Consider the following 13,370-nt stretch of genomic DNA (forward strand, 5'->3'; position numbering starts at 1 on the left):
GTCTGGCCTCTAATAACCTGAGAACAGAAATGCCTGCTTTGCAGAATTGTGGGGTAGACACAATGCCTGGCGCAGTGCCTGGTGCAGTGCCTGGTGCTCCCCATTGTGTCTCTACTCCACCACGTTCCAAATGAGAGTGAAGACAACTTTCAGAGATACAAACAATTCGGCTGTAAAAAAAAATAAGTTTAAAACCACGTATTTCAACTACATTTATTGAGAGCTGGCTACATGCCAGGCACTGCATAAGAGAATGTGGCAGAGAAAGTCTGGAGAGGAAGGTAAGGCAGAGCTGACTGATGAGGTTGGAAAACTTAAAAAATAGTATATAAAGCCTTAGATTCTTACTACAGGAAGGCCTCAGATCTGGATTAGAGCTTCCTGGCAGCCAAAGCAAAAATGGAAACACAAGCAACAGAGAGACTGACAAGATCAACAAGATGAAGCAGGGGAGGGGTGGGGTGAGGTGAGGGAGCAACATGTACAAAGTCCCTGTGGTGGGAGGGCGGGTTGGGTGCTTGAGGGACTGGATGACATGCAGGCTGATTGGTGCACAACAGGCAGGGGGTAGTTTGGTGGATGATAAGGCTGGCAATGTGGGCATGGCCAGATCATGCAGGGCCTTGTGAACCATGATGAGACTGGTATTTATTTTGAAAGTAGTGTTAAGATGAAAGCATTTTAAGCAAAGACAGTGTGTATGTATGAGTGTATGACAAAACAAAGGTAGGTGTGTGTGAGTGATGTAATCTGAGTGATGTCTTAAGGTTATTCTTTAATCCTTGTAAGAGCCCTTTAAAGGCAATGCTGATTATTTCCCACTTTGCAGATTAGGCAACCGCAGCTCAGAGAAGTTAAGTGACTTACCCAAGGGCTAGGAAGCCTTCAACCCCATTTCTGTCTCAGGATGAGACTTGTGTCTCCCCTTCCCCCTCTAAGGGCTGAGATGGGCAGGAAAGGCTTCCTGAAGGAGGCAGGTCTGCAGCTAGAGCTTCTGGGACTGCAGGGAAAGAGCAGTGCGTCCTGATCCCCTTTCCTGCTTCCTGTCCCACTCCAGCCACCTACAACAAGCACACCAAGGTGGCTGTGAAGACGATGAAGCCGGGGAGCACGTCCGTGGAGGCCTTCCTGGCAGAAGCCAACCTGATGAAAACTCTGCAACATGACAAGCTGGTGAAGCTGCACGCAGTGGTCACGGAGGAGCCCATCTACATCATCACCGAGTTCATGGCCAAAGGTGCTGCGTGCCAGGAGCTGGGGATGCAGGCTGTGGCTCATACTGGTCAATTGCAAACCCAAAGGTGGCTCTGACATGGTTCTTGTCCTCAAGATGCCCACAGTCGGGCTGGGAGCTCTTCTGACACTTCTGAAGTGTTCATTGAGCATCTTCATATCCAGCCCCCCAGCCCTCCCCCTGAAGGGGGTGAAACCATGTGAGAGGAAGGGGGCACATAGGCTCCAGGAGAGAGGGTGGGGCCAGAATCCTTCTAGATGATAGAAGAGGTTTCTGTGAGTTCACTGTGACCTCTGGGGACTCAGGGCGACTCCTTCAAGCATCACCTTTGGCCACCTTCCCTTGGTGGACCAATGTTCCAGAAAAGAGAGTCTGCAAATCATCGCTTAGGAGCTGGCAACGCATCCATTCCAGGCTGCCCCCCCACCGTGCCTGCAGATGATCCAGGATTTCTCAGGGATATTTTTTAGGCCATCATTTCTCAATCACTTTGAATGCCTGCCCATTTTTCGAAATACAGAAACATCTCACATGACCTCCATTTAGAGTGATTTGAAATCTCAAAGCTTTTTATCATTTTCCAAACACACAATTATGCCAGCCTTATAAAAACCACAGCTCCAGTCATCCCGGCTCAGAAAGCTGTCTCAGTCAGAGAACCAGTTTAGCAATCACAAAGTCATTTTCAAAACCCTCAAATTCTGTTTCTCAGACACTCAGAGCAGTAACTAAAGATTTCTGTTTAACTCCATTACTCTGAATGATTTTACCCACACCCTAAAGTCGAAAGAGTAGTAAATGTTGCTTCTCCCCTCCCCCCACCACAGGCAGCCTGCTGGACTTCCTGAAAAGTGAAGAAGGCAGCAAGCTGCCACTACCAAAACTCATCGACTTCTCAGCCCAGGTGAGAGTCTAGCGGAGGAGTTGGGAGAGGGAGCAGGAATTCAATTATTTATTCAACAAACATTTATTAATCACATACTGTAATAATAATAACAGTAACTGCTAACTTGGGTGCTCAGGATCAAAGTGTCCTTTTTATATGTGCCTTATATGTGCAAACTCATGCAGTCCTCCCTTCAGCCTTCTATGGTGAGATTTTTCTGATCCATTCCTTTGTAACCAACCACTCCAAAGCTCAGTAGCTTGGAACAACAGTTTGTTATTTCTCATGATTCTGTGGGTTGACTGCGATTGCCTGGTTTTTCTGCTCCACGGGGTAAAACTGAGGTCAGTCTTGTGGATGCATTCTGTAGAGACTTGCCTGGAGCTAGAATGTCCAAGATGGTGGCTCATCTTCCGAGTCTCTCTCCAACAGTCCTACATCACTCAATAGTCCAAACAGAGCTCCTTTACATCATGGCAACGAGGGCTTCTTCGAAGGCCATATGAGCAAGTGCCTGTGAAGCCTCTGCTTTCATCACTCTTGCTAATGTCCCCTTGGCCAAAGCAAGTCACATGGCCCAGCCCAGAATCAGTGTGGGAAGGACTGCACAAAGGTATGAGTCCCCAGGAGGCATGGTTCACTGGGAACCACTGATGACAGTCCAGCCATAGGTAGGTAACTGTCATTCCATTTTACAGAACAGGAAATTGAGGCATAGAGAGGAAGTGAAGTAGAGATGACAAAACTGAGGCCCAGGGAGGTGAAGGAGCTTGCCTAAATTACCGTGTTCTTTCTTGGGAATACAGCAGTGAACAAAGGGTTCACTGGAAAGTATTGCTGTCCCCAGCAGGGTTTACAGTTATCTGACAACTGAATCTCTTAGGGAGCCATGATCCAAGTGGTCTTGGCTCAGTGTCCAAAGAATGCAGTACCCAACAAAATTAGTAATGTCCATAAATCACAGAAACACTTCTTAAAACCCCATTTTCTTTCTCACCTTATCTTTACTCTCTGCAGCTCTTCTTATCCTCAGCCTGAGTGCTTTTTACTTCTATTCTCTCTCATTCTCTCCTAACTGGGAAAACAGGGGAAGAAATGGGTGCTATGGGAGTACCCAGCTGGAGCACTTAAGCCCAGTACAGGAGCAATCTGGGAAGCCTTCCCAGAGGAAGCAGTCTCTAGGCTGAGTAGAAGTTAGGCAGGACAGGGAAAGTTATTCTACAGAAGGAACAGGCTGTGCCAAAGCCCAAAGGGAAAAACTAGAGCTCAGCCTGGGCCATTGGAGCCTGGGCCGTTGGAGCCTGGGCCTGACAAAAATGAAGAGGGTGTGAAAAAAAGAATGAAGGGGGTATGACTTGCAGCCTGGAAGGTGTTGAGAGAGATGGGCACCTGGGCCTAATGTTGGGCCTTCTGGAGATGACCAAGGCAGAGCTCATTTGAGTATGCAAATCCTGGGGGGCGGGGTATCATAAAAGGCTTTATCTTTCAGAGCCCTGGGATGCCAGAAGCATATGGAAATCAAGGCCTGGCATTTTCCCTTCAATGGGCCCTGCCCCCAGGGGGTCAGGGTGGGGAGATGGGGAACAATAGTCTAGCCTGTTGCTAAATGATAACGATCAAACTGGCAGAAACCGTGCCAGGTGGAGAGTCATAGCCTGGCGTAAGGGCCACTCTCCCAATTGCACAAATAGGAAATCAGAAACCACCTGAGGGAAAGAGGTTCCTGGCCCTTGTGCATTCAGGAGCTGAGGTAGGCTCAGTGTCCAGAGGCGGGAAGGAGCCAACCTGGGGACCTGGCCTTTGCCTCCAGTCCTAGAGAGGTGGGTGGGTGCGGGTGGGACGCTGCGCAGCCCCACCACCAGCTGGCAGGATGGCCTCAGATCCACTCTGCTCCACTCAGATCCACTCAGGGTCCCAGTGTCTCCATTTGCCAAATGAGGGAATTGGACCACCTCTGTGGTTTTCAAGTTCGAAAGCATTTTTTCTTTTGTTCTAGCCGTAACTCTTTTAGTCAAATGAATCTTGTACAGCAGCTGAATACTTTAAAATAAGTCAAAAGGAGCTGCTCTGATTGGAGGGGGTGGCCTTTCTTTTGTCCCTCCACCCCCAAGATGACCTTTAGTTTTCAGTTGGATACAGTCTGAAGAGCCCTGAGCTGGAATATCCCTATAGGTCCTTCCAGCCGATTCTGCGAGTCCGCCATACTCTCAGAAGCAAACCCAAGTTCCAACGCCTGACATCATGGCAGCCCACTTGGTGGTCATGAAATCTCACTACCTCATCAACCCCCAATTCTTAAACCAACTCTGAGATCAGTAAACCTATCCATTGTTCATTCAGTTGACAAACTCTTGAGAAGCAGCACTACATGTACATGAGCTTAGGAATCACATAAAAATTTTGCTGTTGACCCCAGCTCTGCCTGTGTGGCTTTGAGCAAATTGCTTAACCTCTCTGAGTGTCACTTTCCTCAACAGGGAATGTTAATAGCCACTGTTGATGGCTGTTGGATCTCCGGTCTTCCCTCCACTTCGGTCAGTTACTTCTCTGGGATTCAGTTTTCTCACCTGTGAAATAGTGCTGATCATACTTGTACCTCCCCCAAGGCAGAGAGTAAATGCTATTTAAGTTTATTAAGTACAACTTATAATTAATGTATAAGCTACAACGTCTGACATTAAAGTAATATCTGATGTCAACTGTTCGTCTAAGGACTCCTTATAAATTTTCCACAACCCCTAAGCCAAGACTCTGTCTCACTTACCCATAGTGGGCTACCTCAAACAAAATCAGAAAGTCTCACATTTTTGTTGGAAAGGCTGGAGCCTCAGACCTCAGTTCCCATGGCCACGGGTGCTCCCTGCTGGCCACTTTCCACAAGTGCACCATCCGCTTGCTTCAGACTTTGAACTGGCTGGTGCCTTGTTTGGTCTGGCCAGATGCCCCTTCTCCCCAAATAATCTCACCAGATTGCACCTAGACGCAGTTCTCCAGAGCACTGGCGTTCTAGGTAATTAGAGGCAGCCTGGGGGACTGGGACTGGAAATCTGCAGGCTGGTTTGAGCCAGAATTTCCCGAGTGGTGTGATCTGGGAAAGGTGTCCCTCCTCTGTACAACAGAAATGGTGATAATGCTTGGCTCAAGGACATCAAAGGCCAGTTTATGAACTGTAAATGCTATTTTCTGACTTTCTGAGGGTTAATAATAAACCTCTTTATGAGGGTTGATACACAAACCCTTGTAAGTGAAAAACATCTCTAAGGAAGAATCCCGTATCTTTTCGTCAGGCTTCTGGGGGCCCCACTGTGAATAAGAATCCTGCGCACAGTCTAATATTCACTCAGCAGCCATGATGACATTAAAAATATACCTCAGACCATGTCAGTCTCCTGCTCTCAGACTTTTATCTTCCCTGTGTGCCCAGAATACAGTCCCATGTCCTCTTAACTCTCAGCAACTTCTACTCAGCCACCTGTTCCACAAATACTCAAGCTCATTCCTACCTCCGGGCCCTTGTATATGATATTCTCTCTGCCAAGGATACTCTTATTTGACACATTTATTATCATCACTCAGATCTTTGCTAAAATTTCACCTACTCAGAGCAGCCTTCCCTGACCATCCAATACAAAACAGCTGTCTACACTTCGTGTCCTGCTACCTGCTTTATCCTTTCTTTATGCTACTTATTACCACCTGCAGGGACTTTGGTTGGCTCCCCACCTGTTCAAGAAACATGTCTGGCACCAACAAGATACTCAGTAGTTAATTGTTAAATGAATAAATGAATTTTCCCTACCCAGACTTGGGGATAAAAAGGCGTAAGAGATAGAGCAGAATATGACGTGAGCCTAGGTTGTCCCCAGAAAGGGGACTGGGGATAAAAGCCCTTCATAGTATCCTGGTGTGTGTGCGTGTAGGTCCTGGAGAAATCATGCTTTTCCTCAAAGTGTTCTCTGGAAGTCTTGGAACTTGAGAGAAGCCCCACACTGACCCAGGCCTTGAGGATCCCCACAACCTGGCTGGGTAGACAGAGAAATGCCAGTCTGAACCTGGGACCCTCCCACAAAAAAGGGGGAGCTAGTATACATATTTTTCAGCTTTCTCACACTTGGACACCCCTCTTCTGTTTTGGGGTGGGACCTGCCTTGGGCTGGGCCAGATCTGAGGGTTTCTCTGTTCTGGGTGGAGATTGCAGAAGGCATGGCCTTCATCGAGCGGAGGAACTACATTCACCGAGACCTCCGAGCCGCCAACATCTTGGTCTCAGCGGCCCTGGTGTGCAAGATCGCCGACTTTGGCCTGGCGCGAGTCATTGAGGACGAGTACCTAGCTCGGGAAGGTAAGGGTGCTGCCACTTGGGTGGGTTGTGAGTGTTGAGAGTTAAGGTCTGTGAAAGTGATGGGTAAAATGTAAAGATCTGTCCTGGTATCAGCTGTATGTTATGAAGCGTGACGACTCCTTCTAGCCTTAGGGTCTTGGCCTGCAGAATCTCACCCAGTGACTCTGATCAACTTTAGATTGAGTTAGTCAAGTCACATTGAAGTTACAGGTAAGAAAAACTTTGTGTGTAATAGGCAAAAACTGAGGAGCATCTGTATGTCCATAAGTAGTAGAATGGATGTTTAAACTGTGGTATATTCACACAATACAACATTATGCAGGAAGAAGAAGTTACAAACTACTGCCACGTGCAAAAAATGGATGACTCTCACAGGCATAACATAGAAATAAGTCAGACAAAAAAATAGTGCTGGGTAGTTCCATTTATGTAAAATTCAGAAAGAGGCAAACTTGTACGTGAGCATTCCCAGCAGCATTATTCTTAACAGCCCCAAAGTGGAAGCAATCCAAATATCCACCAACTGATTAAACAGATACACAAAAATGTGATATATATATATACATATATATGTGTGTGTGTGTGTGTGTGTGTGTGTGTGTGTATAAAATGGAATATTATTTGGCCATAAACAGGAAGGAAGTACTAATACCCTAAACATGGATAAACTTCAGAAACGTCATGTTAAGTGAGAGAAGCCAGATACAAAGACTACATATGTTGTGGTTCCATTTATATGAAACCCTCAGAACAGGCAAATTGTAGAGACAAAAAGTAGATTAACCCCAGCCTAGGGCTGGAGTGGGGAGTTGGAAAAAAGTGGGTAGTGACTGCTATGGTTTTGGAGAGATATGCTGAAAATATTTTAAAATCCACAACATTGTGAATATACCAGAAAACACCGAATTGCATTGAATTGTACTTTAAGTGGGTGAATTGTGTGGTCTGTGAGTGTATCTCAATAAAACTATGAAAGGAGAAAACAAAACATTTATGGTGCTATTCTGACCAGAATAATGGTTACCTGGAATTAGGGGTGGGGTTGGAGGGGTATTGATTGACTGGGAGGGGGCAGGAGAGAGCCTTCTGAGATGCTGAAAATGTTCTATATCTTTGTTTTGTTTTTTGCAGGAGGAGGTAGTTAGGTTTACTTATTTATTTTTTAGAGGAGGTACTGAGGGTTGAACCAGGACCTTGTGTATGCTAAGCATGCACTCTACCACTTGAGCTATACCCTCCCCCCAAAAATGTTCTATATCTTGATCTGAGTGGTGATTACAAGGAGATATACATATATAAAATGCATCAAGGTGTCTATGAAAGACATACACTTTATTTCATGTTTGTTATGACACAAAAAATATAAACTAAGGGCAACCACTGAAAGAATAACAGAATGTGTAATTTCTAAACCAGGAGAGGATAAGCAGGAATAAAGAAAACGAACTCAATCCCAAGGAAAGAAGACATGGGGAAAACCCACACAGACATTTTTAAAACTTGACTGTGCACTCAGTCATAAAGCAGATCTCAACAAACTCCAAAGAACATGTATCCTATACACCACATTCACCACCTGCAATAGAATTTTGATAGAAATCACTCACCAAAGGTTAACTAAACCTAACCCAGACCAGATGGAAGGAGGCAAGGACTAGAGGGGTGACACCCAGTCACTGGGTGAAATCTCAGAGGCCAAGAGCCAAATTCTTCCCTTCCCCCATTCCCAGTGGTTAGGGGTTCGAGGCATCAGCTGTGACCTGGACTTAAAGTCTCTTGAAGTTCTACTGATCCAGAGATCCTGGGACCTCTGGGACTTCACTCTTCAGGAGCTGGAGTTCACCAGGACATCAGCTTACCGAATGAGGCGGCCCCAGAGAGTGCATTCCCCACCTCTGCCCACTCCTCCCCACTTTAGCCATCTGTCCTTAGGATGGTTGTTCCTGCTTCCACGGAGGCCAGTTTGAGGGAAGTCGCAGTCCTGCAGGGGGCAGTTGTCGGCAGCTGTGCCACTGTCCTGAACCCTCACCCTAGAAGAGACCCAGCCCTGACGACTCCCCAGACTTCCCCTCACTCTGCTCTGTCCAAACCACAGGGGCCAAGTTCCCCATCAAGTGGACAGCTCCTGAAGCCATCAACTTTGGCTCCTTCACCATCAAGTCAGACGTCTGGTCCTTTGGTATCCTGCTGATGGAGATTGTCACATACGGCCGGATCCCTTATCCAGGTAGGAGACAGGGCATCAGCTTGGGGCTGCTACCAGAGCCCAGCCTGGTTCCCTTCTCTTGTCAGCGGGTCCATTCAGACTGAGTTCTTGACCCTCACCCCCAACCTCCCCTCGCCTGCCCTATCTCAGTTAAAGGCACCGTTGTCTATCCAATTTCTCAAGCCTGAAATCTGGGAGCTTCCCTGGACCTTCCTCTCTCTCACCTCTTTCCACATCCAAGAAGTCACAGAGTTCTGGCCATCTGATTCCAAAACATACCCCAGGTCCACTCACTTCTAACTCCACAGCCTCCACCTGCACCCAAGCCAACATCCTCTCTCACCTTGCCGCTGTGCCAGCCTCCTGATCAGTCTCTCCTCTCTCCTGTGGGCCATTCTCCACCTGTGGCCAGAGAGACTTTTCTAAAATTGTGAACCTAATCTTGTCCCTTCTCCACCGCTAACTCTTTAATGGTCTCCCAGCATCAATATGACAAAATTCCAAACTCCTAATTGTGGCCTTCAGGTCCTGCATGGTCCAGCCCCCTGCCTATTTCTCCCACTCACCTCATGCTGTCCCCCTACCACCCAGTCATCTAAAGTATTGTATATGTCCCTATGCTTCTTGTTCATAACACCCTATACTGTTTCATTCACAGCATTCATCACCATGATAACTATATATTTGTTTGGTATTTTCCCCATCAGACTCTTGGCCTATGTGAGGCCAGAAATCATGTCTGTATTCCTCACTGCTGTATCTGCGCTGCCTACCTCTGTGGATATGGTGGATGCTTACTAACTATTTATCAAATGGATGGATTTATCCCCATGCCTTCTCAGCCCCCTACACTAAGTAGAACACATGGGTATATGAAGATATACCTAATGTGTAGGTGGCCTGGGACTCAGTAAATAACGTTCTTTGTTCCTTTTCAGTTGGGATGTCTCCTAGGGTATCTGTAGCCAGAATACTGGGGAGTGGAGGCAAGGTGGCTATAAAGAGTCCCTGATTTTTTAAGTGAATAGTCCTGAGTTTTAATCCTGTCGCCTTCAACCATTCCAGTTTGAGAAATCCACTTCCCTTCTACCCCATTTCTTCATCTGTAAAATGTGTGTGTGTATATATATATATATATATATATATATATATATGATGTCTATTTTGCAGAGGAGGTCGTGAAGATCAGAAATAAAAAATATAGACACTTGGTCACTCATTGGTTCTTACCAAATTCCTACTGTATGTTAGGCACTGAGGATACAGGGAGAGACAAGGTTCCTTCTCACCAGAGCTCATGTTCTAGTCTGGAGGAACACACACTAAACAGACGCACCATCTTAGTGGAGATCACTGCTGAGAAGAAAATGAAGCAGGGGCATAGGAGGGGGAGTGACGTGGGCCTCCTGTGGACCGGGAGCACCTGTCAGAGCAGATCTGAGCTGAAAGCCAGCTGAATGAAGATTTAGGGAAAGGATTCCAGGTTAACAGCACCGCCAGCTCTTAGGGCCTGAGTGTGTCTGAAGAATAGCAAGGAAGCCAGGTAGCTGGAGACAAGGAGTGAGGCAGATGGTAGATGATGAGAACAATAAGCCAGGATCCATGGTCTTGGTGAAGAGTACGGGTGTTAGGCCAAGTGTACAGAAGCTGTTGGTGGATTTTAGGCCAGGAAGTGGCATCATCTGATTTCTGCATTTAAGTGAATGCAGTGTGGAGAATGGATCAGGGACTTGGGAGGTGGTGGAAGCTGCAGCAGTGACACAGGCAGTTGTGATGGCGGTAACAGACATAAGTTGATGAGTTGGTGCTCTGTTTTAAAATAAAAAAGGATGTGACTTGCTGATGTAGAAGATGAGGGAAAGAGAAGAATCAAGGATGAGTCTCCTGGTTTTAATTGAGCAACTGGGTAGGTGATGGTCTGGGGATAGAAAATCAAGAGTTCTGTTTTTGACATGTTAAATTTGAGGTGACCTGGAGACATCCAAGTAAAGATGTTCAAGGAAGTACTTGGAGATATAAATATGTTTAGAGTTCAAGACTGGTAATATAAAATTGGGAATCATAGATGTTTAAATGGTTATTGAGGATAGCTAACATAAACTCTAATTGAACAAAGAAATGGTCCCACTCATAGGGTGACATTGAGTTTGGCCACCTGACTGTTTTGTCTTGAGGGTACAGCAGTAAAAACCAGGCAATGGGTTATGGAACCCTGTATCCTATAGGATGCATTAGGCTGCAAGTGACAGTTTAACAGACTAAGAGTGATGGAAACAGTAGGTAAGTTATTATTCCAGGAGTCCAGCACTGGTGACTGGTCAGTTTAGCTGCTCAACAGCTCTCAGGATTCTGGGTTAGTTCTTCTGTGATTGACTTCCCCATGTGATCAGATGGCTGCTGCAGCTCCAAGGACCACATTGAGTCCAAAGGAAGGAGGAAGTGTCTGTCCTCCAAAGCCTCTTTCCTCTTAAGGGAGAAAAACCTTCCCTGAATTTCTCCTGGGAGTCTTCCCCTCAGCCCCACTGGCCGAAACTGGGCACCATACCCCTTTCCTTGCTGTAGGGGCAGCTGGGGAAGGGGTGCCTGGCTTTCACAGTGGGAGGGGCTCCCATAGGAAGGTGGGGAGTGATGGCTGTTGGGGAGGCAACAGTGCCTGCCACCCCAACACCTATCCCTCCCTTTTTAATTCCACGGCTCCTTCCCAGGAATGTCAAACCCCGAGGTGATCCGGGCGCTGGAGCGCGGGTACCGGATGCCTCGACCAGAGCATTGCCCTGAGGAGCTCTACAACATCATGACTCGCTGCTGGAAGAACCACCCCGAGGAGCGGCCCACCTTCGAATACATCCAGAGTGTGCTGGATGACTTCTACACGGCCACCGAGAGCCAGTACCAATAGCAGCCGTGACAGGCAGGGACAGGCAGGGCCAGGTGCTGAGGCCACGCCTGAGCAGTGGCTCTAGCATCACCTGCCTGGTACCCGCTCACCCTTCCCACTCCCAGACACCTACCTTCACTCCAGCCACAGTTCCTCATCTATCAAGTAGGTGGATTGGACTGGACAATCTCTTTCTGACTCTAGCGATACATCCAGAGTGTGCCAGGGGCCCATGGAATCTGTGCTGAATTGATTCTTTAGCCCTGAGTACCACAGCCTGTCATCCTCAGGACACCCCTGGTTGATATTTCTATTGCCTGGGACAGCTGGATTCCAGTTACAGCTGTAACTGGTTTGGATGGGAAACTTTAAAAATAACAGAATAAATATTTAAGGAAAAGATATGAATGCTAAAGATTTTACTGAAAATTGGCTTTTCTTGTCCTGCCGGTTCCTGAGTGTCTCCTTGCCTTTTGGCTGGCTGACAATAAAAGAAGAAAGGACTTGCACAGGGCTTCAGTGCTCCAATTTTTTGAACTACCCCCCAAATAGTTGCTGACTGTGTTAAGTTTCCTACGGCTTCTGTAATAAGTTATCCCAAACTTGGCGGTACATTCATTACCACAAATTTATCATCTTACAGTTCCAGAGGTCAGAGTCTGAGATGGGTTGGCAGGGCTGAGGGCTTTCTGGAGGCTCTAGGGGGAAATCTTTTCCATCCTTTTCCAGCTTCTAGAAGCTGCCCACATTCCTTCACTTGTGGTTACCTTCTGCTCATCACTCCAAATTCTGCTTCTGTCATCACATCTCCTGTGACTCCAAGGCACGTGCCTCCCTCTGTTATTTGTCAGAACCCCTGTGATTACACTGGACCCACCTGGATAATCCAGACTAACTTTTCCATCTGAAGATCCTTAATCATATCTGTAAAGTCCCATTTGCCACAAAGGTAACATCTTCACAAGTTCCAGGAATTAGGATGTGGACATATTTTGGGGATGGAGTTGGGTGAAGAATTATTCACCTATCACATTGGCCCTAGGGCACTGGAAGGATTTTTGTCTCCAAGGAGCTGGTTCTGCCAGGATGACAGGAATGATTTTTCACAATATGGGACACTGACTCTTCTGCCAGGCCACACTGCTATGCAATTTGGTTGGTCTGGATCTTCCCTAGGGCCGGGGGTTGCCTGCAGCCCCTGTATATCCCATGGCCAAGCAGCCATCACAGTTGTTAAGATGGTATCCCCCATTGCAGGAATCCTTGGGACTGGAGACGTGGCTGCTGAGCGGTATCTGGTACCCTGTGTGGGAAGCTCTCAAAGGAGAGTGGTGAGGAGATGTGGGAAGGAGGCAGAAAAGACAAGGTGCCCATGGGGTCTTCCTACATGTTGTCTCAGTTGGAAGTCCTTAGTAGTTAGCTTGGTTGTAGGGGAGCGATGAGAAGTGGACAGCGGGATGGGAAGCAAATGACACCTTACTATCTGATTGTATCCCCTAAAGGAGCTATCTCACAGCACCTGCCAGGGGCCCATGGAATCTGTGCTGAATTGATTCTTTAGCCCTGAGTAGCACAGAGTGTAACCTGAGGCACTGGGTATGAGAACAGTGGAAAATAAAGGTGGGAGTGCTTCAGTTTACCTACTTTATAATTGAATTTCTTTCTTGCTTTCTGGTTTAGGATTTGTCTTTGGGTATCACAGAGCCCAGGGTCCTGTGATAGGAATTTTCACATATGATGTGTGGTACACTGAATTACTGTTTAGTAATCTATAGGAGAAATGTATTTCTCTGCTCTGTTGCTATTGAGCTTGGCCATGGGCTT

The 13,370-nt window shown here is 46.9% G+C and overlaps 1 protein-coding gene across 2 annotated transcripts in view; it reads left to right on the forward strand.

Annotated features, from left to right (window-relative positions):
- HCK (HCK proto-oncogene, Src family tyrosine kinase) overlaps positions 1-12,055 on the forward strand; it is a 36,550-nt gene extending 24,495 nt beyond the window's left edge. For both annotated transcript variants that reach the window (XM_010960880.3, XM_010960882.3), the window contains exons 9-13: positions 1,058-1,237; positions 2,062-2,138; positions 6,312-6,462; positions 8,558-8,689; positions 11,374-12,055. In XM_010960880.3, the coding sequence (XP_010959182.1) occupies positions 1,058-1,237; positions 2,062-2,138; positions 6,312-6,462; positions 8,558-8,689; positions 11,374-11,567 (734 nt within the window). In that variant the 3' untranslated portion in view covers positions 11,568-12,055. The remainder of the gene's footprint in view (positions 1-1,057; positions 1,238-2,061; positions 2,139-6,311; positions 6,463-8,557; positions 8,690-11,373) is intronic.
- Positions 12,056-13,370: the final 1,315 nt, after the last annotated feature.

Source organism: Camelus bactrianus, chromosome 19 (genome assembly GCF_048773025.1).
Source record: "Camelus bactrianus isolate YW-2024 breed Bactrian camel chromosome 19, ASM4877302v1, whole genome shotgun sequence".
Taxonomy (NCBI): domain Eukaryota; kingdom Metazoa; phylum Chordata; class Mammalia; order Artiodactyla; family Camelidae; genus Camelus; species Camelus bactrianus.